The 25,916-nt window shown below is 42.3% G+C and overlaps 1 protein-coding gene across 1 annotated transcript in view; it reads left to right on the top strand.

Moving 5' to 3' along the window:
• LOC124606946 overlaps positions 1 to 25,158 on the top strand; it is a 313,756-nt gene extending 288,598 nt beyond the window's left edge. Inside the window, exon 12 of the mRNA XM_047139069.1 lies at positions 24,362 to 25,158. Within this exon, the coding sequence (XP_046995025.1) occupies positions 24,362 to 24,628 (267 nt within the window). The 3' untranslated portion in view covers positions 24,629 to 25,158. The remainder of the gene's footprint in view (positions 1 to 24,361) is intronic.
• The last annotated feature ends 758 nt before the right edge of the window (positions 25,159 to 25,916 follow it).

The raw sequence follows: 25,916 nt of genomic DNA on the forward strand, positions 1-25,916 counted from the left end.
ATGAATTTGACCCTCACTACCCCAACAGAAATGATGTCCATCATAAAATCTTTAAAATCAAAAACATCTAGTGGGTATGATGAAATATCAACAAAGTTAATTAAATAATGTGATTCTGAGCTAAGTAATATATTAATCTATCTGTGTAACCAGTCGCTTATCAGTGGAATATTTCCTGAATGGCTGAAATATGTTGAAGTTAAACCACTGTTTAAGAAGGGAGATAAAGGAATAGCATCAAATTTCTGTCCAATTTCACTGTTGCCAGCATTCTCAAAAATTTCCGAAAAAGTAATGTACAGTCGTCTTTATAACCATCTTATCTCAAATAACATACTGTCAAAGTCATAGTTTGGATTTCTAAAAGGTTCTGATGTGGAGAAGGCTATCTACACTTACAGTGAAAATGTGCTTAATTCATTAGACAAAAAATTGCAGGCAACTGGTATATTATAGTGTAACAGGAAATGCTGCAAAATGGTTCAAATCTTATATCTCTGGCAGGAAACAAAGGGTGTTATTAGGAAAGAGACATGTATCAAGCTATCAGGCATCATCCAACTGGGAACTAATTACATGTGGGGTCCCACAAGGTTCCATTTTGGGGCCCTTACTTTTTCTTGTGTATATCAACGACCTTTCATCAGTAACATTACCAGATGCCAAGTTTGTTTTGTTTGCCGATGATACAAACATTGCAAAAAATAGCAAATCAAGTGTAGTCTTAGAAAGATCAGCCAGTAAAATATTTGTGGACATTAATCACTGGTTCCTAGCCAATTCTTTGTCACTAAACTTTGAAAAAACACACTACATGCAGTTCAGTACTTGTAAGGGGTGTCCCAAGAGTATATGTCTAACATACGATGACAAGAAGATAGAAGAAGTGGACAGTGTTAAATTCTTGGGATTACAGCTTGATAATAAATTCAACTGGGAGGAGCACACCACAGAACTGCTGAAGCGTCTTAACAAATCTCTGTTTGCAATGCGAATTTTGTCAGACATAGGGGATATAAAAATGAAAAAGCTGGCATACTATGCTTACTTTCATTCCATAATGTCATATGGGATTATTTTTTGGTGTAATTCATCAAGCCAAGCTAAATTTTTCTGGGCACAAAAACGTGCAGTAAGAGTTATATGTGGTGTGAACTCAAGAACATCCTGCAGAAGCCTTTTTAGGGAACTAGGGATACTAACTACTGCTTCCCAATATATTTATTCCTTAATGAAATTTGTCATTAAAAATATATCACTTTTTCAAACCAACAGCTCAATTCATGGAATCAATACTAGAAATAAGAGTAATCTTCACAAGAATTTAAAGTCACTTAGTATTGTACAAAAAGGTGTGCATTATTCAGGAACACACATTTTCAATAACTTGCCAGCAGCCATAAAAAGCTCAACAACCAATGAAATTCAGTTTAAGAGAAGCCTAAAGGATTTATTAGTGGCCAACTCCTTCTACTCCATTGATGAATTTCTTAGTAAAACCAACTGATTTGTATATAAGTACAACATAACTTCTGCACAATTTCAGTGCAGTAATGTGTTCATTGAAAATTTGTGTGTGTGTGTGTGTGTGTGTGTGTGTGTGTGTGTGTGTGTGTGTGTGTGTGTGTGTGTGTGTAAGTATAATCTAACTTCTGCACCATTTCAGTGCAGTAATGTGTTCATTGTAAATAAGTATTACAGTAGTTGTATTACATGTTTATTACCTTATAAATAAATAAAAAACTTTTTTATTTTAAATTCAGTGCATTAGTATTTGTAAAATGTCTCTTAGTGTTCATTAAAAAATGACGATCATTCCACTTGGGACCTGTGAAATGGTACATTAGCTTATTTGTTTTAGTTGTAAATATTTGTCATCTATTGTTTTTCTGACATGTTCCTCATCCTGGAGGACCTCCTCACTACGGATCAATTGGAATGAAAGTAAATCTAGTCTAATCTAATCTGATATAGAAACTAAATATGTTGGGATAGCATAGAATGTGGTCTGGAAAAACATCAGTAGTGATGTTCTTTCGTCTGACATGAGAGCAGCATGGTACAAGGTAGTCAATAACATCAGCAGCACTAATGAGCGTCTCTTTACCATCAGTGTAAGTAACAGTAACCTCTGCAGCAAATGCAACCTTGTTGATACTGTGCCTCATTGTTACACATGTGGACATCGGATTATCAACTGGAGGTGGACCAAACATCAAAGTTTTTATTTCTTCTCCATGGATTTTAATTTCTACTCCAAATATTTCTTTTGTTTCCTTTACTGCTTGCTCAGTATACATATTGAGTAACATCGGGGGTAGGCTACAACCCTGTCTCACTCCGTTCCCAACTGCTGCTTCCCTTTCAAGCCTCTTAACTCTTATACCTGCCATCTGGTTTCCTTACAAATTGTAGATAGCCTTTCACTCCCTGTATTTTACCCCTGCCACCTTCAGAATTTGAAAGACAATATTCCAGTCAACCTTGTCAAAAGCTTTCTCTAACATATGCTAGAAATGTAGGTTTGCTCTTCCTTAACCTATCTTCTAAGGTAAGTCATAGGGCCAGTATTGCCTCATGTGTTCCAACATTTCTATGGAAACCGAACTGATCTTCCCCAAGGTCAGCTTCTACAAGTTTTTCTATTCATCTGTAAAGAATTCGTGTAAGTATTTTGCAGCCGTGACTTATTAAACTGAGCCGGCCGGCGTGGCCGTGCGGTTCTAAGTGCTTCAGTGTGGAACCGCGTGACCGCTACGGTCACAGGTTCGAATCCTGCCTCGGGCATGGATGTGTGTGATGTCCTTAGGTTAGTTAGGTTTAAGTAGTTCTAAGTTCTAGGGGACTGATGACCTCAGATGTTGAGTCCCATAGTGCTCAGAGCCATTTGAACCAACTTATTAAACTGATAATTCAGTAATTTTCATACATGTCAACACCTGCTGTCTTTGGGATTGGAATTATTATATTCTTCCTTAAGTCTGAGGGCATTTCGCCTGTCTCATACATCTTGCTCACCAGATGGTCAAGTTTTGTCATAGCTGGCTCTCCTAAGGCTATCAGTAGTTCTAATGGAATGTTGTCTACTCCCGGGGCCTTGTTTCAGCTTAGGTCTTTCAGTGCTCTGTCAAATTCTTCATGCAGTATCACATCTCCTATTTCATCTTCACTTATGCCCTCTTTCATTTCCATAAAATTGCCCTCAAGTACACCGCCCTTGTATAGACCCTCTATAAACTCCTTCCACCTTTCTGCTTTCTCTTCTTTGCTTAGAACTGGTTTTCCATCTGAGCTCTTGATATTCATACAAGTGGTTATCTTGTCTACAAAGGTTTCTTTAATTTTCGTACAGGCAGTATCTGTCTTACCCATAGTAATTGGCCGTGCGGTTCTAGGCCCTTCAGTCTGGAACCGCGTGACCGCTACGGTCACAGGTTCAAATCCTGCCTCGGGCATGGATGTGTGTGATGTCCTTAGGTTAGTTAGGTTTGAGTTATTCTAAGTCTAGGGGACTGATGACCTCAGATGTTAAGTCCCATAGTGCTCAGAGCCATTTGAACAACTTTTGAACCCATAGTAATGTATGCCTCTACATCCTTACATCTGTCCTCGAGCCATCCCTGCTTAGCCATTTTGCACTTCCTGTCGATCTCATTTTTGAGACATTTGCATCATTTATTGCATTTTTATGTTTTCTCATTTCACCAATTAAATTCAGTATCTCTTCCATTACCCAAGGATTTCTACTAGCCCTCGGCTTTTCACCTACTTGATCCTCTGCTGCCTTCACTATTTTATCTCTCAAAGCTACGCATTCTTCTTCTACCGTATCTCTCTCCACTGTTCCTGTCAGTCATTCCCGTATGCTCTCCCTGAAGTCTCTTAAACCTCTGGTTCTTTCATTTTCTCCAAGTCCAATCTCCTTAAATTCCCACCTCTTTGCAGTTTCTTCAGTTTTAAATCTACAGTTCATAACCAATAGATTGTGGTCAGAGTCTACATCTGCCCCTGGAAATGTCTTATAATTTAAAACCTGGTTCCTAAACTCTGTCTTACCATTATATAATCTATCTGATACCTTCTAGTATCTCCAGGCTTCTTCCATGTATACATCCTTCATTCATGATTCTGGAACCAAGTGTTAGCTATGATTAAGTTATGCTCTGTGCAAAATTCTACCAGGCGGCTTCCTCTTTCATTTCTTACCCCCCAATCCATCTTCACCTACTACATTTCCTATTCTCTCCTACTATCAAATTCCAGCCACCCATGACTATTAAATTTTCTTCTCCCTTCACTATCTGAATAATTTCTTTTATCTCATCATACATTTCATCAATTTCTTCGTCATCTCCAGAGCTAGTAGGCGTGGGCTTCATGTCTATCTTGGCCACAATAATGCATTCACTATGCTGTGTGTAGTAGCTTACCCGCACTTCTGTTTTTTTTTTTTTTTTTAAAATTAAACCTACTCTTACATTACCCCTATTTGATTTTGTATTTATAACCCTGTTTTCACCTGACCAAAAGTTTTGTTCCTCCTGCCACCGAACTTCACTAATTCCCACCATATCTACTTTTAACCTATCCATTTCCCTTTTTAAATTTTCTAACTTACCTGACCGATTAAGGGATCTTACATTCTATGCTCTGACCCTTAGAACGCCAGTTTTCTTTCTCCTTCTAACGATGTCCTCTTGAGTAGTCCCTGCCTGGAGATCCGAATGGGGGACTGTTTTACCTCTGGAATATTTTACCCAAGAGGACGCCATCATCATTTAACCATATAGTAAAGCTGCATGCCCTCGGGAAAAATTACGGCTATAGTTTCCCCTTGCTTTCAGCCGTTCGCAGTACCAGCACAGAAAGGCCGTTTTGGTTAGTGTTACATGGCCACATCAGTCAATCATCCAGACTGTTGCCCCTGCAACTACTGAAAAGGCTGCTGCCCCTCTTCAGGAACCACACGTTTGTCGGGCCTCGCAACAGATAACTCTCCATTGTGGTTGCACCTACAGTACGGCTATCTGTATCGCTGAGACAGGCAAGCCTCCCCACCAACGGCAGGGTCCATGGTTCATGGGGGGCACCCTCAATTATGTCCTCATCACCTACAAACAAATTTGTGGTACAGCAATACACATCCGCATGGCACCATCCTATGCCAACCTATTCATGGGCCATCTAGAGCAGGGGTTTCCGGACAGTTGCACACAAGGAAATTTCAGGTGTACATCCAAAAAAAACAGATGTGTATATAAGTAAAATTATAAATTATAGTGAGAAAACTGATTGATAAAACTAGCATCTGTGTAGTGTTGACAAAAATGGATTTACCACAGAAATTGATGGCCATTAGAAAACATAAACCAACACCGAACCACAAGTACAATGAAAGCTATTTACACTGTGGCTTTACAGAAAAGTACTTTCCTGAACCTTACACAAAATGACTCGATAAGAAATTCATTTTGGGGAAAAATACCAGAAGTAGTTTCTATATCATTAGGTAACTGCATATCAGGATGCATATCAAAGTTCTGAAAGAAATGGAGAATGTCAGCAGGTGGGAGAGTCGCATGCAGAAGAGTAATCCAGACTAATGGCAAGTACTGAGTGTGAGAGTGTGGAAGAGGAATGGGGTAAGTTCAAAGAGACATTTCTATGCTCTGCAGAAAACACCTGTGGCAGAATGTCTGAAAGGCCAAAGGATACGGAGACACCATGGTGGAATGAGCACGTGAAGAAAGCAATAAAAGAAAAGTTAAAAGCGTGGCAAGAATGGAACAGAGACAAAAAAAAAGTTAGAGTAAATTCAAGGAAAGCAAAAAGAAATGTAAGAGAGTGGCAGCAGAATAAAAGAGGAAAAGTTGGGAGGAATTCACAGGAGAATTGTAAAAGGATGTTACTGGGAGTAAAACAATGCTGTATGGACTTAAAAGGAGTAAGGGGAAGGGAGGCAATTACACAGAGTTGATGAAATGGGAAAAGTGGACAGATAATGATGCAACAGGAGGAGATGAAGAAAAGACAGCATGTACTTGGACAAACTACTGACTGTTAAAAATCATAAGGCAGCTTCACCTACTGGGATAATATGCATATGGATTCAGAAATTTTTGCTTGAAGAATGGGGAAAGGGAATAATAATTCCCTTGTTCAAGAAGGGAGACAGAAAAGTATGCAATAACTGTCAAGGGATCTCATTCCTATCACACATAGCAAAAATACTGGAGAGGATAGTGAAGGCATATAATAGTGTCCACAGAGAAAAGCTACACGAAACCTTGGAGAGAAAGGAAGCTGGGAAACAAACAGCTGAAATCCTTCAAGCAGTGTAACTCAAAATCAGGTATGTGCAGACCCAAATTGAAAGAAGTGATTGATTTATGAAAGTTACAAAGCTGAGAAAAGGAAGTGTGATTGTTTATAATGGTGAAGAAGTTATTGCAATTTGATGATGATATTGTTTTGTCAGGAACCCAACTGTAAGGATGTACAAGAACAGCTAGGCATACCAAATGAAAAAAAAAATCTAGAAACATGTCATAAAATGCAGTGGGGAGAAAAGTAAGACTATGGTGGTAACCAGAGGAGACAGAGAAGGGGAAAGGACAAATTAATATTAAGACAGGAAATAGAAATTGTGGACAACTTTAAATATTTAGGAAGCGGGATACTGCAGACTGCAAGGATGGTGGTAGAAATTAGCAAAGCATACAACAGAGCAATGCATTTTACCAGTGCGTGAGGGGCTTTGAGAAAAAGAGGTGCAAATGAAGCGTAAGGGTGTGCTGTACAAGACATACTTTGCACTAATATTGACATATGCATCAGAGACCTGGACAAAAATAAGAAGAAAGGAGAGTAGAATTCACGCAAGTGGAATGAAATTACTATGTAGTTTTATTAGGGAAAATGAGGAGAGGCAGTGTGAGAAATGAAGTTGATAGGAAGGAAGTTGGAGTACAAAAGCTGAATGATAGAACTGAGACCAAGTTTGGAGTAAACAGAACCCAATAATATTTAACTTTCCTCAGGATTAATTTAATATTATGGTCACACAAGTTGAAACAGCTACTAATCTGTACCAAACACACAAGCAAGACTCAGAAAACCATAAAACTATGACTCTTGGCGTTTGCATAAACACAAATAATAACACATTTACCAAATCAAAAAATGTCCCTCCGCCAATGTACTTCACCAATGAGAATACATTGTTTATTTGGGATTCATTGCTGCCTTTTAGCTTAATGGCAGACCATGCACAATGCACATATTTTCCTAACATAGGGTAATAACCCACTTGGTACAAGAACAAGACAACATGCGAAGGCCCACAGACTATTCAAATATGTGCAATAAAAGTGAATGAAAAATGAAGACTGTAGACATTAGCATTATTGCAATGAATAGTACTTATTCACAGTAATGAGGACTGTGATGAAGGATAATAGGTGTGCAAAATGGGTAAAAGTTTAGTTACAGTGTCACCAGATTTTGTGTGACTTATAGATGTTGGTAACAACGTGATGAATCATGGGAAATGGAGACTGCCATCATCGTTTGTTTCGTTTCATAAAAAAATATGCATTGTGGCCTGCTTTCTGCGAAATAGTAATATGTGACACTGCGAGCAGGGACATGTGTGGCTCACCGTTGATCTGATGGTGGCCCGCTACTTACCATTTATTCTTGCATTTTTTTCATTTTTTAACTTGACTTTCATTTGCTCTCAAAATGGAGGAATTGGGCTCTTTTAGAACTTAGTTCTTTGGAGCCCAGTCTGGGGGCAGCGGAATCCCAGTTAAGAATAATAACTTGTCTCACAACATGATATTTTTGAACTTCTGGCTGTTGTTACTCAGTCACAGTAAGGGTTTTGCAGCCTGTGATACTAAAAAGTCAATACACCTCTCCTGTCGATGCACTTTGACATTAATATATAACTGCTGCTCACTTCAGTTGCAGCAATTGAAGCTGTGCTATTTGCTTTCTGCCTAACCACTACTCATAAATTATGACAGTCATAAAAAACAGCAAAGTATATTTGACAAGCAAAAGAGTGAATTGCAGCTGTGCTATTAGGTTTGTGGATACCAGCTTCCTAGAAAATATAAAAACATAATAATTTTGTAAATAAATTTAAAAAATGAGGCAAAAGGGAAATGGAATAAAGAGAAAATTCTTTTGACGGTCTGAAGAAAACTACAAAAAAAGTCTTTCTCATGGCTTCACTGCCTTCTTCATATGTATTCAAATAAGTATGAATTCAAAGTGCACTTGCATTTAATAGGGCTCTGAAATTGCCTTTTTACGGCAGACCAGTGTTGTTGCCCCCCTGCGGGTTCGGGGGTAAGAATAGGCCCGCGGTATTCCTGCCTGTCGTAAGAGGCGACTAAAAGGAGTCTCAAACGTTTCGGCCTTATGTGATGGTCCCCTCTCGGGTTTAACCTCCATCTTTCTAAATTATTCCGAAGAGCGAGCCAATTGGGGAAGGGCGCCTTACATGGTGCACTGTATCCGTCGTGCAATTAGACCTTTAGCCGTCTTTCTCGTCGTTGCAATGGTGTCCCGCTCGTTTTCGATCTCTTGGGCGATTACCACGCTGCACTCTGCAGTGTTTCTCTTAACTGCGACGACGATCTTGGCCATTTTTGCACCTAAGATCCAGCACGGTAGCCAGTCCGTTGTGGTGGGGCCGCCATGTACCCTCTTGGTTGTAGCCCCCTGACAACACAGGGATCGCTCTACTGATGCCTGCGCCGTTCACTCCCCACGTATGCCAAGGAGTAGATGCCCATCTCCCTGGGGCATCAGGACTCCCGGCAATGGCCATCCTGCCAGGTGGCTATTGCTGTGGCTGGGTGGCGCCCGTGGGGAGGGCCCTTGGTCGGAGTAGGTGGCATCAGGGCGGATGACCCGCAATGAAGCGTGGTACATCATCTCTCGCTGGCGGCCAGCCGCCAGCAGTCTCTAAGCGTTCTCGGGCTCAATTTAATGCTCAGAAGTACGATCTGAAAACGTTCCCTTCCCTGGCCACGCCGTGGGAAGAGCGTAAGTCTCAGGATGGAGTTAACGGTTATTCGCCCCGATTCTTAGTTTGCACGCGAGCTGATGGGGAGTCTTTTCTCTCCACAAAGCCTCAGTTCTTCGTCGAGCATTTAGAGGACAAGTTTGGGGAGGTGAAGGGCTTGTCTAAAATGTGCTCTGGGTCAGTACTGATACAAACGGCATCCTCCGCCCAGTCCCGCAGGTTACTTGCTTGTGACAAGTTGGGGGATGTTAACGTTTCTATTACACCACATAAGAGTTTAAATATGGTCCAGGGTGTTATTTTCCATAGGGATCTCCTTTTGCAGTCTGATGACGAGCTGCGCGCCAACTTAGAACGTAGAGGTGTTCATTTCGTCCGGCGCATTCATCGGGGTCCGAGGGACAATCAGGTTGCTACCGGTGCCTTCATCTTGGCCTTCGAGGGTGATACGTTACCAGAAAAGGTCAAGGTGATGGTCTACCGATGTGACGTCAAGCCCTATATCCCTCCCCCGATGCGGTGCTTCAAGTGCTGGAAGTTCGGCCATATGTCTTCCCGCTGCACTTCCAGCCTCACATGTCGAGATTGCGGACGCCCGTCTCATCCCGATACTCCATGTGCCCCGCCTCCCATCTGCGTCAACTGCGGGGAGCACCATTCACCTTGCTCGCCTGACTGCAAAGTCTTTCAGAAAGAGCGCAAAATCATGGAATATAAGACCCTGGACCGGCTGACCTATACTGAGGCCAAACGGAAATATGACAGACTCCATCCTGTGAGAATGACATCTTCGTATGCAGCTGCTACAACAACTGTGCTAGCTCCATCAGTTTCGAGACTTCCAGCCAGCTCGATAAGCAGTACGACTCCTTCTGCCCCCTTGCCCGTGGGGGGCTCTCCCCAACCGGTTGCTCCTGCACCACCTACCTCAGGAGCAACCTCCTCCCACCCGTCGGGGACGTCCGTCCCCGCTTCTCAGCCGGAGAAGCGTCTAACTTCTTCGGCTACTCTCGCCCGTAAGAGTTCCCTTGGGACCCTCCCTTCCCAGGGTTCCACCAGCGGGAAGGATGACGGCCACCAGTGGCATAAGTCCTCACCAGCAGCCGGGCGTAGGGCTTCACGATCCTCCTCTGTCCCGGAGACTGAATCGGTGCAGCCTTCCCAGCCGGTGAAACCCAAGGTTCAGCGAGAGAAGTCCAAGAGAAAGACCTCTAAGGCTAAAGAACTTGCGGTGGCACCAACCCCACCGCACCTTTCGCGCTCTGCGTCTGAGGATGAAGTCGAGATTCTAGCGTCCGCTGAGGACCTCGATCTCGCTGGTCCCTCAGACGCCATGGATGCCTCTCGTACGGGTACTGAATCGGTGGCAGTGAGTGAACAAGCGGCGTAAATTGCCTTCCCAGTCCTTTCACGCCTTTCTCAGCCATGGACAATACCATCCTCCAGTGGAACTGCGGCGGTTTTTTCCACCATTTAGCTGAGCTCCGCCACCTTCTCAGCCTTCGCCCATTCTTCTGCGTTGCTCTCCAGGAAACTTGGTTTCCAGCGATGCGAACCCCCGCCCTCCGTGGCTATCGGGGTTATTACAAGAACCGAGCAGCTTATGAAAGGGTGTCTGGTGGCGTCTGCATATATGTCCTTCACACTCTGCACAGCGAGTCTGTCCCTCTCCAGACGCCTTTAGAGGCTGTCGCTGTACGCGTGTGGACGCCACAGGCTGTTACCGTCTGCAGTCTTTACATTCCACCGGATGGTGATGTCTCGCAGCATGTCCTGGCTGCACTGGTCGCCCAATTGCCGCCACCTTTCTTGCTATTGGGCGACTTCAACGCTCATAACCCTCTGTGGGGTGGGTCAGTGGCAACAGGTCGAGGCGCCATCGTTGAGCATTTATTGTCGCAGCTCGATCTCTCGCTGTTAAATGATGGTGCCTTCACACACTTCAGTGTGGCGCATGGCACCTACTCCGCCATTGACCTTTCAATCTGTAGCCATAGCCTCTTACCGTCTGTCCACTGGAGTGTGCATGACGACCTGTGTGGTAGTGACCATTTTCCGATCTTTTTGTCACTACCACAGCGCCACTCTTCTGGGCGCCCTAGCAGATGGGCTATGAATTAGGCTGACTGGGACTTGTTCTCCTCCACTGCCGCTTTTGAGCCTCTCTCTACCGATGACATTGATGCGGTGGTTCAATCGGTCACCACCGGCATCGTTACTGCCGCCGAATCTGCCATTCCCCATTCCTGTGGGTCCCCTCGGCGGAAGGCTGTGCCTTGGTGATCGCCTGAGATCGCTGAAGCGATTAAAGATCGCCGGCGGGCGCTCCAGCGTCACAAGCGACACCCCTCCCTCGACCACCTTATCGCCTTCAAACGGCTGCGTGCGCGGGCCCGCCTCCTTATCCGCCAAGGCAAGAAGGAGTGCTGGGAGCGGTATGTGTCCACCATTGGCCTCCATGTCACTCCCTCGCAGGTCTGGGCCAAGATTCGACGCGTCTACGGCTATCGGCCACCTGCCAGCGTCTCTGCGCTCTCACTGAATGGAGCAGTTTGTACTGACTCCGACGTCATTGCCAATCGCTTAGCAGAGCATTTTGCTATGAGTTCCGCTTCTGCGAATTACCCCCAGGCCTTCCGCTCCATTAAAGAGCGGATGGAACGTCGGAGCCTTTCGTTTCGCACCAACCACCCAGAATCTTACAATGCTCCATTTAGTGAGTGGGAATTTCGCAGTGCCCTCGCTGCTTGCCCTGATACCGCTCCTGGGCCAGATGGCATCCACTGTCAGATGCTGAAACACCTTTCAGTGGACTGCCAGCGGCGCCTTCTCGATCTTTACAACCGTCTTTGGGTCGAGGGGGAGTTTCCGTCGCAATGGCGGGAAGGCATTGTCATCCCCGTTTTGAAACCTGGAAAGAACCCTCTGGAGGTGGACAGCTACCGTCCCATTACCCTCACCAACGTTCTTTGCAAGTTGCTTGAACGGATGGTGAGCCGGCGCTTGCATTGGGTACTGGAGTCTCGGGGCCTTCTGGCTCCATCTCAAGGTGGGTTCCGTAAAGGCCGCTCCGCCGCCGACAATCTGGTGAGCCTGGAGTCGGCCATCCGTACTGCCTTTTCCCGCCGTCAGCACCTGGTCGCTGTCTTTTTCGACATGCGGAAGGCGTACGATACGACGTGGCGTCATCACATTCTTTCTACGCTCCATGGATGGGGTCTTCGGGGTCCTCTGCCGATTTTTATCCGCAATTTTCTGTCGTGTCGTACCTTCCGCGTGCACGTCGCGGCCTCGTATAGTTCCTCCCACGTCCAGGAGAACGGTGTGCCACAGGGCTCTGTTTTAAGTGTCTGTCTGTTTTTAATAGCCATTAACGGGCTTGCTGCGGCCGTGGGAAATTCTGTCTCCGCTTCCCTGTATGCTGACGACTTCTGCCTTTATTACAGCTCTACTGGCATTGCAGCTGTTGAACGTCAGCTACAGGGCGCTATCCGTAAGGCGCAGTCTTGGGCTGTAGCGCATGGGTTTCAGTTTTCGGCAGCCAAGACCTGCGTTATGCATTTCTGCCGGTGCCGAACAGTCCATCCTGAGCCGCGGCTTTATCTTGCCGACGAACTCCTTGCTGTGGTGGAGACCCACAGGTTTTTGGGGGTGGTTTTCGATGCCCGGTTGACTTGGCTGCCTCATATCCGGCAGCTGAAACAGACGTGTTGGCGGCATCTAAACGCTCTGAGATGCTTGAGCAACACCCACTGGGGCGCCGACCGCTCTACACTGTTGCGGCTCTACCAGGCGTTAATCCAGTCCCGTCTGGATTATGGGAGCCTGGCTTATGGCTCAGCATCCCCATCTGCGTTACGGGTGCTGGACCCGATTCTCCACAGCGGGATACGCCTTGCCACTGGTGCTTTCCGCACCAGCCCTGTGGACAGCGTACTAGTGGAGGCAGGTGTACCTCCACTGCGGTTCCGACGCCAACGTTTGCTGGCCGCTTATGCTGCCCATGTTCTAAGCTCGCCCGGGCATCCAAACTATCGTCTCCTGTTCCCGCGGTCGGTCGTCCGTATGCCAGAACGTCGGCCCCGGTCTGGTTGTACAATAGCGGTCCGCGTCAAGGAGCTTCTCTCTGGGCTCCAGGGTTTCACTGTTCCACCTCCTTTCCGGGCTACTTTGCATACACCCCCATGGTGTGTTCGTCGCCCTAGCCTTCGGCTCGACTTGGCACAGGGCCCTAAGGACTCAGTCCCTCCAGAGGCCTTCCGCCGCCACTTTTATTCCATCCTGGCCACGTATCAGGGCTCTGGAATTGTTTACACTGACGGCTCGATGGTTGCTGGTCGTGTCGGGTATGCGCTAACGCTAGGGGACCATTCCGAACAACGTTCCTTGCCGGATGGCTGCAGCGTTTACACTGCTGAGCTGGTCGCCATCTTTCATGCCCTAGAGTATATCCGCTCCTGCTCAGGTGAGTCCTTCGTTATCTGTAGCGATTCCCTGAGCGGTTTACGAGCTCTCGACCAGTGTTTCCCTCGTTCTCATTTGGTGATGGCTATCCACGAGTCTCTGCATACTCTCGCCTGTTGCGGCCGCTCTGTGGTCTTTGTGTGGACCCCCGGTCATGTCGGTATCCCGGGTAACGAACATGTTGACCGCCTGGCGAAAGAGGCCACCAGTAAGCCATCTCTGGACGTTGGCCTCCCAGAGACTGATTTGCGGGCAGTCTTCCGCCGCAAAATCTTGGCGCTATGGGACGATGAATGGCGCGAACTGCCAATGCGCAATAAACTCCGTGCTGTCAAGGAGACGACGGCTGTGTGGCGGTCATCCCTGCGAGCCACTCGCAGGGACTCAGTAGTTCTTTGCCGGCTCCGCATTGGCCACTCCCGGCTGACACATGGTTATTTACTGCGCCGGGAGGACCCTCCTCTATGTCGCTGTGGGGCAGCTTTGACAGTGGCCCACATTTTGCTGGCCTGCCCCCTTTTAGCTGTGGTCAGGCAGACATTTGCGCTGCCTGCTACGCTCCCTGCCCTTTTAACAGACGACTCCACTATGGCTGACTTAGTTTTACGTTTTATTCGGGCAGGGGGATTTTATCATTTACTCTGAGTGTTTCTGTTTTATTTTATCGTTTTGTGTCGATTCTGGCCTTTGGCCTAGGATTTTACACTGATTTTTTAATGTGTTTCTAAGTGGTTGGCTTTTCCTTATTTATTTCTATAGTCGACCAACCACCGTCACACTCTGTGTGGTTTTAGTTCGTTTTGTCTTGTCCTTGTCTCAGTGTCTCTTGTTCTGTATCGTCTGTGATCTCTTCTGTTCCTTGTTTTTATTCTCCGTGGGTGTTCTTTGTCTTTGGAAACAGGGACCGATGACCATGGCAGTCTGGTCCCTTTAATCCCCCAAACCAACCAACCAACCAGTGTTGTTGGTATGGATGCCTGATTGGGGTCTTTGAAATGTAGACTATGATTAACAGAAAGATGAACAAATTCTTCACTGTTCAGGCACTAATCTGAAGTGAAGCAATCAGAAATAACAGCATTTCCAGGGAATACATACTTTCTCAGAACTCTCAGAAGAATATGCTTTGTTCTTATAGATAACACTTTTAAAAAGCACTTATTGCTACATCTTTTTACTCCACGAAAGACCCACCTGCCAATTACAAGCTTTCCCATATGAAATTTGTGCCTCCAAACTTTTGATACATCTCAACTACTTTTCCTACACCACCAAGATCATCTCCTCTGCAAACATGAACTTCTCTGCAGAAGATCCTCCAATCTATAACAGAGTGTCTTCCCACATGTAATTCCAATGAGTTAAAAGTATTAGAACATTTACTGATCCACAGAAATGTCATCTTCAAATAGTGTGACTACTAACAGCAAATCAACTATGTACATTTTTGTATACTAAAATGAGAGATGTGGAGCCCTCTTTTCTGTGCAACACATTTGAAAGTCCATCCGAACAGTCCTTTCTAGCAACAAGGACCATATGCACAGAACATTTTTACATGTTCTTTTTGTTCCAAGGAGCCCCTGTTCAAAACACCACTGTATGACTTCACACTGCAAATTAAATGGACTCAATATGAGTTAACATCAATCATGAAAACTTATAAAATATGCTCTCAGATAAAGAACATACTGACAAATACACAAATAACTAACCAACCTTAAAATCCATAATAACCAACAGCTTATGAAATTTTGAAACCTTCTATCTTGAAAGCAAAGAAAGGAAACTGTAATAAACTACAATCTTCCATTCAAAAAGTTACTTATAGTGACTATCATAATCGCATCAGATTAAATCATGGAATATATAACATCCATAAAAATGTCAGAAGTATGAAACCTTAATATCACTAACTGTACATAATATAAATTCAAAATTCCTACCAGACAAACAAAGTCAGCTAACTTTATTTATGAAATAAAATAAATTATAAACAGCATTCTCACTGATTATCAACATATGTGTTATCATGATAAAATAAAACATATGGTAACTTCATTTACAAAACAAAAGAAGCAACAACAGTCTCATGACTCATGACTGGCCATCTGATCGTGCTGTTACCAACCTCTACACGTCACACAGAAAGCGCCAACACTGTAGCTGTAAGATGTAACACATGCATTAGCAAAGTACATTGTAATTTGATTTAAGAATCTGTGGTATGCTCCAAATGGCCTATATTGTTCACAATAGTTACCATATGGTCAAAGTAATCGTGGGCAGTCAGATCATTGCACACTCAAGATCAATGTTCTGAATATCAATTCACAGTGAAAAAGTTGCCTTAATGTATTTCTAGTTCAGTCTGACAGTTCGTGGTACAACTAACAGTCCGTGCAGCTCACACTACATATCATACACACGTAGCACTCATGTGGCTTGGCGATCTGCACACTGTTTATTTATTTATTTATTTATTTATTTATTGTTCTGTGGGACCAAATTAAGAAGAAGTCTCCATGGTCATGGAACGAGTCAATACATGAAATTATAACATCATAGTGGAAACAGATAAAATGAAATGCAAGAAACGTATTCAGGCGACAATTCGTAAGGTTAAATAAAGAAAATCAACAATGTAACTCTGGAATTTGCTTAATTTTTCAGCTCTTCCAGGAGCTCCTCGACAGAACAGAAGTAGTGAGCCATGAGGAAACTCTTCAGTTTAGACTTAAAAGCGTTTGGGCTACTGCTAAGATTTTTGAGTTCTTGTGGTGGTTGTTGTTGTTGTTGTGGTCTTCAGTCCTGAGACTGGTTTGATGCAGCTCTCCATGCTACCCTATCCTGTGCAAGTTTCTTCATCTCCCAGTACCTACTGCAACCTACTTCCTTCTGAATCTGCTTAGTGTATTCATCTCTTGGTCTCCCTCTACGATTTTTACACTCCACGCTTCCCTCCAATGCTAAATTTGTGATCCCTTGATGCCTCAGAAGATGTCCTACCAACCGGCCCCTTCTTCTCGTCAAGTTGTGCCCCAAACTCCTCTTCTCCCCAATTCTATTCAATACCTTCTCATTAGTTATGTGATCTACCCATCTAATCTTCAGCATCCTTCTGTAGCACTGCATCTCGAAAGCTTCTATTCTCTTCCTGTCCAAACTATTTATCGTCCATGTTTCACTTCCATACATGGCTACACTCCATACAAATACTTTCAGAAACGACTTCCTGACACTTAAATCTATACTCAATGTTAAAAAATTTCTCTTCTTCAGAAACACTTTCCTTGCCATTGCCAGTCTACGTTTTATATCTTCTCTACTTTGACCATCATCAGTTATTTTGCTCCCCAAATAGCAAAACTCCTTTACTGCTTTAAGTGTCTCATTTCCTAATCTAATTCCCTCAGCATCACCCGACTTAATTCGACTACATTCCATTATCCTCGTTTTGCTTTTGTTGATGTTCATCTTATACCCTCCTTTCAAGACACTGTCCATTCCATTCAACTGCTCTTCCAAGTCCTTTGCTGTCTCTGACAGAATTACAATGTCATCGGCGAACCTTAAAGTTTTTATTTCTTCTCCATGGATTTTAATACCAACTCTGAATTTTTCTTTTGTTTCCTTTACTGCTTGCTTAATATACAGATTGAATAACATCGAGGAGAGGCCACAACCCTGTCTCACTCCCTTCCCAACCATTGCTTCCCTTTCATACCCCTCGACTCTTATAATTGCCATCTGGTTTCTGTACAAATTGTAAATAGCCTTTCGCTCCCTGTATCTTATCCCTGCCACCTTTAGAATTTGAAAGAGAGTATTCCAATCAACATTGTCAAAAGCTTGCTCTAAGTCTACAAATGCTAGAAACGTAGGTTTGCCTTTCCGTAGTCTTTCTTCTAAGATAAGTCGTAAGGTCAGTATTGCCTCACGTGTTCCAATATTTCTACGGAATCCAAACTGATCTTCCCTGATGCCCGGCTTCTACCAGTTTTTCCATTCGTTTGTAAAGAATTCGTGTTAGTATTTTGCAGCTGTGACTTATTAAACTGATAGTTCAGTAATTTTCACATCTGTCAAAACCTGCTTTCTTTGGAATTGGAATTATTATATTCTTCTTGAAGTCTGAGGGTATTTCGCCTGTCTCATGCATCTTCCTCACCAGATTGTAGAGTTTTGTCAGGACTGGCTCTCCCAAGGCCGTCAGTAGTTCTAATGGAATGTTGTCTACTTCCGGGGCCTTGTTTCGGCTCAGGTCTTTCAGTGCTCTGTCAAACTCTTCACGCAGTATCTTATCTCCCATTTCATCTTCATCTACATCCTCTTCCATTTCCATAATATTGTCCTCAAGTACATCGCCCTTGTATAAACCCTCTATATACTCCTTCCACCTTTCTGCCTTCCTTTCTTTGCTTAGAACTGGTTTGCCGTCTCAGCTCTTGATATTCATACAAGTGGTTCTCTTCTCTCCAAAGGCCTCTTTAATTTTCCTGTAGGCAGTATCTATCTTACCCCTAGTGAGACAAGCCTCTACATCCTTACATTTGTACTCTAGCCATCCCTGCTTAGCCATTTTGCACTTCCTGTCAATCTCATTTTTGAGACGTTTGTATTCCTTTTTGCCTGCTTCATTTACTGCATTTTTATATTTTCTCCTTTCATCAGTTAAATTCAGTATTTCTTCTGTTACCCAAGGATTTCTACTAGCCCTTGTCTTTTTACCTACTTGATCCTCTGCTGCCTTCACTACTTCATCCCTCAGAGCTACCCATTCTTCTTCTACTGTACTTCTTTCCCCCACTGCTGTCAGTTGTTCCCTTATGCTCTCCCTGAAACTCTGTACAATCTCTGGTTTAGTCAGTTTATCCAGGTCCCATCTCCTTAAATTCCCACCTTTTTGCAGTTTCTTCAATTTTAATCTGCAGTTCATAACCAATAGATTGTGGTCAGAGTCCACATCTGCTCCTGGAAATGTCTTGCAATTTAAAACCTGGTTCCTAAATCTCTGTCTCACCATTATATAATCTATCTGATACCTTTTAGTGTCTCCAGGGTTCTTCCATGTATACAACCTTCTTTCATGATTCTTAAACCAAGTGTTAATTACGATTATGTTGTGCTCTGTGCAGAATTCTACCAGGCGGCTTCCTCTTTCATTTCTTAGCCCCAATCCATATTCACCTACTATGTTTCCTTCTCTCCCTTTTCCTACACTCGAATTCCAGTCACCCATGACTATTAAATTTTCGTCTCCCTTCACTATCTGAATAATTTCTTTTATCTCATCATACATTTCATCAATTTCTTCATCTGCAGAGCTAGTTGGCATATAAACTTATACTACTGTAGTAGGCGTGGGCTTCGTGTCTATCTTGGCCACAATAATGCCTTCACTATGCTGTTTGTAGTAGCTTACCCGCACGCCTATTTTTTTATTCATTATTAAACCTACTCCTGCATTACCTCTATTTGATTTTGTATTTATAACCCTGTATTCACCTGACCAAAAGTCCTGTTCCTCCCGCCACCGAACTTCACTGATTTCCACTATATCTAACTTTAACCTATCCATTTCCCTTTTTAAATTTTCTAACCTACCTGCTCGATTAAGGGATCTGACATTCCACGCTCCGATCCATAGAAAGCTAGTTTTCTTTCTCCTGATAATGACGTCCTCCTGAGTAGTCCCCGCCCGGAGATCCGAATGGGGGACTATTTTACCTCCGGAATATTTTACCCAAGAGGACGCCATCATCATTTAACCATACAGTAAAGCTGCATGCCCTCGGGAAAAATTACGGCTGTAGTTTCCCCTTGCTTTCAGCCGTTCGCAGTACCAGTACAGCAAGGCCGTTTTGGTTATTGTTACAAGGCCAGATCAGTCAATCATCCAGACTGTTGCCCCTGCAACTACTGGAAAGGCTGCTGCCCCTCTTCAGGAACCACATGTTTGTCTGGCCTCTCAACAGATACCCCTCCGTTGTGGTTGCACCTACGGTACAGCCATCTGTATCGCTGAGGCACACAAGCCTCCCCACCAATGGCAAGGTCCATTGTTCATGGGGGCGGGGGGGGGGGGGGGTCATGGTTCATGGGGGGGGGGGGGTAGCTTATTGAAAATGGGTGCAGCAGAATAGTGCACTCCTTTCTGCACAAGAGTCAAGGAAGTGCATTCCACATGCAGATTTGATTTCTGCCTAGTATTAACTGAGTGAAAGCTGCTAACTCTTGGGAATAAGCTAATATTGCTAACAACAAACGACATTAAAGAAAATATATACTGTGAGGGCAATGTCAGAATTCCCAGACTATTGAATAGGGGTCGACAAGAGGTTCTCGAACTTACACCACATACAGCTCAAACAGCCCGTTTTTGAGCCAAAAATACCCTTTTTGAATCAGAAGAATTACCCCAAAAAATAATACCATATGACATAAGCGTATGAAAAATATGCAAAGTAGACTACTTTTCGTGTTGAACTGTCACTTATTTCAGATACTGTTCTAATGGTAAATAAAGCAGCATTTAGTTTCTGAACAAGATCCTGAACATGGGCTTTCCACAACAGCTTACTATCTATCCGAACGCCTAGGAACTTGAACTGTTCTGTCTCGCTTATAATATGCCCACTCTGTCTGATCAAAATATCAGTTCTTGTTGAATTGTGAGTTAGAAACTGTAAAAACTGAGTCTTACTATGATTTAGCATCAAATTATTTTCCACAAGCCACGAACTTATTTCATGAACTACATTATTTGATAATGTTTCAATATTACACACAAGATCCTTCACTACCAAGCTGGTGTCATCAGCAAACAGAAATATTTTTGAATCACCTGTAATACTAGAAGGCATATTATTTATATAAATAAGAAACAGCAGTGGCCCCCGCACCGACCCTTGGGGAACGCCCCACTTAACAGTGCCCCATTGGGACTGAACATCACTACCACTCTCAATATTGCGGAGAATTACATTCTGCTTTTTTTTTCTTAAAGTAATAGGCGAACCAATTGTAAGCTACTCCCCTTATTCCATAATGGTCCAACTTCTGCAGTAATATTTTGTGGTCAACACAGTCAAAAGCCTTCGTTAAATCAAAGAAAACACTGAGCATTCGCAACCTTTTATTTAATCCATCTAAAACCTCGCAGAGAAAAGAGAATATAGCATTTTCAGTAGTTAAACCATTTCTAAAACCAAACTGTACATTTGATAGCAAATTATGTGAATTTAAATGCTCCAGTAACCTTGTATATACAACCTTCTCGATAACTTTAGCAAACACTGAGGGCATAGAAATAGGTCTGTAATTGTCAACATTATCCCTGTCTCCCTTCTTATAAAGTGGCTTCACTACCGAGTACTTTAATCGATCAGTAAACTGACCACTCCTAAAGAAAAAGTTACAGATATGGCTAAGTACTGGGCTAACATACATAGAACAATACTTCAGTATTCTGCTAGATGCCCCTTCATATCCATGAGAGTTCTTGGTCTTTAGTGATTTAATTATTAACTCAATGTTTAGTTTTATGATGTTAATTTTATGACTAATGGTTCTGAATATCAGATCACCCTGAAAAGCAATGTGACACACTTGGTTATTAGTTTGTTTGTTGAAAGTACACACTGAAATGAAAATGTATATCACTGATAAAATAGTTCTTTCAACATTGGGCATAATACACAGTCGCCACCCTTTCTTAATCTACAGACTATTTGTAGTTGCTTCCCCATACACATACCGTACCAATATGTTTCTACAGCTCAGCCCATCTCGCTTTGCATTAGATAATGATTTACAATTACATATAAAAGTAAAACTTCACATTATCATATTCATGGGAAATAATTTTAAACAATATATTAATAAACATGCAGACACACATCAGAAGAAAAAAAACAAAAATAGCAAATTTGTGCATAGGAACTTCAGAGTGTATACAGAAACAAAGTTGCACAAAGAAAAATGTTGCAAAACCCATACTATAAAAAAATCTTCTAACATAACAAGGAAAGAAGAAAGCACAGTGAAAAGAAAAATATTATATCGTACTATGTTATCTTCAGAACTGGAACAATAATTACTGAAATCAAATCTTGGAAAGATAGGGAGAGGGAAGGAGTATCATAAGTGTCCCAACCCAGCCTGACCCTGGATGAAGGGGAAACAAAGACAATGACACTGCTTGACAATCCCCAAAGGAATAAATTAGGCAATCACCAATGAAATGAAAGTCTTTCTTCCAAATAAAATGCAACTTGATGCAGGAAAATGACAGTATAACTTCTGTGACAGAACACTACTGTCATATCATACTTTTATTAGACATAGCATGTTGTCTGAGTCGAAACAAGGCCCCAGGAGTAGACAACATTCCATTGGAACTACTGATGGCCTTGGGAGAGCCAGTCCTGACAAAACTCTACCATCTGGTGAGCAAGATGTATGAAACAGGCGAAATACCCTCAGACTTCAAGAAGAATATAATAATTCCAATCCCAAAGAAAGCAGGTGTTGACAGATGTGAAAATTACCGAACTATCAGTTTAATAAGTCACAGCTGCAAAATACTAACACGAATTCTTTACAGACGAATGGAAAAACTAGCAGAAGCCAACCTCGGGGAAGATCAGTTTGGATTCCGTAGAAACACTGGAACACGTGTGGCAATACTGACCTTACGACTTATCTTAGAAGAAAGATTAAGGAAAGGCAAACCTACGTTTCTAGCATTTGTAGACTTAGAGAAAGCTTTTGACAATGTTGACTGGAGTACTCTCTTTCAAATTCTAAAGGTGGCAGGGGTAAAATACAGGGAGCGAAAGGCTATTTACAATTTGTACAGAAACCAGATGGTAGTTATAAGAGTCGAGGGACATGAAAGAGAAGCAGCGGTTGGGAAGGGAGTGAGACAGGGTTGTAGCCTGTCCTCGATGTTATTCAATCTGTATATTGAGCAAGCAGTAGAGGAAACAAAAGAAAAGTTTGGAGTAGGTATTAAAATCCATGGAGAAGAAATAAAAACTTTGAGGTTCGCCGATGACATTGTAATTCTGTCAGAGACAGCAAAGGACTTGGAAGAGCAGTTGAATGGAATGGACAGTGTCTTGAAAGGAGGATATAAGATGAACATCAACAAAAGCAAAACGAGGATAATGGAATGTAGTCGAATTAAGTCGGGTGATGCTGAGGGAATTAGATTAGGAAATGAGACACTTAAAGTAGTAAAGGAGTTTTGCTATTTGGGGAGCAAAATAACTGATGATGGTCGAAGTAGAGAGGATATAAAATGTAGACTGGCAATGGCAAGCAAAGCTTTTATGAAGAAGAGAAATTTGTTAACATCGAGTATAGATTTAAGTGTCAGGAAGTCATTTCTGAAAGTATTTGTATGCAGTGTAGCCATGTATGGAAGTGAAACATGGACGATAAATAGTTTGGACAAGAAGAGAATAGTAGCATTCGAAATGTGGTGCTACAGAAGAATGCTGAAGATTAGATGGGTAGATCACATAACTAATGAGGAAGTATTGAACAGGATTGGGGAGAAGAGAAGTTTGTGGCACAACTTGACCAGAAGACGGGATCGGTTGGTAGGACATGTTCTGAGGCATCAATGGATCACCAATTTAGTAATGGAGGGCAGCGTGGAGGGTAAAAATCGTAGAGGGAGACCAAGAGATGAATACACTAAGCAGATTCAGAAGGATGTAGATTGCAGTAGGTACTGGGAGATGAAGAAACTTGCACAGGATAGAGTAGCATGGAGAGCTGCATCAAACCAGTCTCAGGACTGAAGACCACAACAAACAACAGCATGTTGATCCTAAGTGATTTATGCAGACCAAGCTTTTACAGTAGTCTTTCGTTCTTTTTGTGATTACCAGCTTATTTCCATATTTTCTCTGACTTTTCTCATAGGCCTAGGTCTCTTTATCGTAATGCCATTAAATATGCCAATTCTACACTTTACTTTCATTATAAACCACCTTCAAAACTGAGGCCACTAACATATGCTTGTACAATGATACTTGACTTGCAGATGAGAGATCTGTATCAAATTTTGTTGATGAAAGACATTTTTGCTTGGATAGTAAGAATTAAAGACAAATATCCTGGATTAAATAAGTTAGGTCATATGACAATATTGATGATGGTCTGTCTGTCAGATGAAGTTGCTAAGCTCAGTACCTGATTGAGAGTTATCCAAGAGGAACAGACAGCATGTTGTGGCACAGGTGTTACTCTCTCACTTATCTTTCACCTGTATTTTAAATGGATGTAAATTATACTCCTCACACACTCACCTACAATAGTCACCATTAACACACAACACTCCTGTTTCTCAAAGAAAAGGTGCCCAAATGGTACAAATAAAGTAAGCCTTCACGATGTAGGCACCTTACTTTGTATGTAATATCCTAGCCAGCAGTTCCATGTAGTGATTACAATTTACTTTTATCTCATTAATTTTGTATTTGATAGTTTTATTATTTTTAGATCCTCTACTCACTCAACTAACATTTTTGCCACATTCCAGTTTGCCAGTTCTTCAATGCTACCCTTTAGTAATAACTAGATACTAGAATTTTTAATAATTTAGTGTTAACATAATTGATGTTAAAAACTCATTATTGGTAATTCATTACAGAAATTCATTTCCTTGTCTTCACTCTATATGATGCCCATATCTTAGAGAGAGACTTAAAAATTTGTAAACTGAACAACATACCTCTTAGGGAAGTATAGGACTGTAAAATGTTTTTAAACAGAAGTGCTACAATAAAGAATAAAGGGAAAAAAGAAAGTATTTATTTATTTATTTATTTTTTGTTGCAGGTGACGGCACTATTAAGAGAACAAACACGCTTGTGCCATCAGCTTGAAACACTAACTGGATGCAATGTTGAAGCAACAAATTCTGCTACTGAACCAAGCACTTCTGCTTTGCACTGCTGTTGTGAAAGTGAACGCATGCTGGATGCTGTTCGTGAAGAGAATAGACGCCTGGAACGTCTTGTGGAGGCACATTCTGCAGAGTTGGCTGAAATCCGGCAGATGCTTTCTAGACTTATTGACAGTGAGAGGGATTCAGCTGCTCTGTAATGTATACGTGTGTGCAACTAAACTCCAAAATATTTAGGGCACTAGTCAAAGTACACCTAGGCATCTCTTTGTGGCTTCTCTGAGCAAGTGGCAAAAATAAATGCCAGTTGTCAAAATACATCTGAACATATTCCTTTGTGTTCAGTCATTAATAACTCGGTGATACTGAAGCAAAGACTTTATAAGAAGCCTTCTTCTGCTGCTACAGAAACTAAAAGTGTTTACGTAGAACATAAGTAACACTCTGTTATGGGACGAAAAATTCCTTGAAATGAAGATTAAAATGTTAAATGCCAAGGAATAATTTAATTATTTTTAGTGTTATAATGTCTTAATTTGGAATGCATTATTTTCATAAAAGTGTACATTATTGTTTATGACACTGTAAGTTTCAGACTCCAATATACTATTTTGGAATATTTTGTTGCTATGAAACTTATGATTCTAGATGAGTTGTTGTTATTGTTATTCTGAAGGCATGAATATGAATGTTTCTTCTGAACAATGTTTATATTTTTGTTACATGAAAATCTTGCCATACTTTTAAAAAGTGTGAAAGCAAATAAAACTAACTCAATTTTTCTTTGACTATGAATGGTGTAGTACAGTGATGTAACTCTTAGACAAATATTCCCTTTAAAGAGATGCTGGCCATTACATGAACACATGCCCTTAGTGACACCACTCAACAAGGTAACCTAAGAGAGAAAAGTTGCATGCACTGACTGTCTGTGAATCACGTGAACTCTTTTGCATTTTCACTGATGGTGTATCACATTCTCTGAAGAGATTTTGCAAAAATGGAATTCCCATTTTTCATACCAATGGCATTGTGAAAATTCTCTTCACAAGTACTTTTTATTTCCCCAGCAAATTTATGAATGTCATCAATTCCATATTACCTCAAATGATGCTCAATGTTCTCGTATTTAAATTAGCCCACTCTGGCTTAGGCAAGGAAAATTGTGTGTGGCTCACAGTGAAGTGCAGGAATGGATTGGAAAGGTGGAATAAAGCATGAGGAAAGGGAGGCCACAGTGCGAAAAGTTAGTGTGTAGCAGAGTGAAGTGGGAGGTATGGGGATGGGGTGAATTTAAGTGCGGGACAAGGGCCAGCAAAGATTAAAAATAGCTGGATTATAGGTTCAAAGGATGTATGGTGAAGACAATATAAACAGCTTCACTGACAGATGAAAAAGCTCTGCCAGTTCAATACTTGCAGCAGCTTGTTTTGCTAGTGTCTTCCATCTTACGAATTAAATTGCAAAACAATCTATTTCCACCTTGTT

The sequence above is a fragment of the Schistocerca americana genome, chromosome 3, assembly GCF_021461395.2.
Source record: "Schistocerca americana isolate TAMUIC-IGC-003095 chromosome 3, iqSchAmer2.1, whole genome shotgun sequence".
NCBI classification, from domain to species: Eukaryota; Metazoa; Arthropoda; class Insecta; order Orthoptera; family Acrididae; genus Schistocerca; species Schistocerca americana.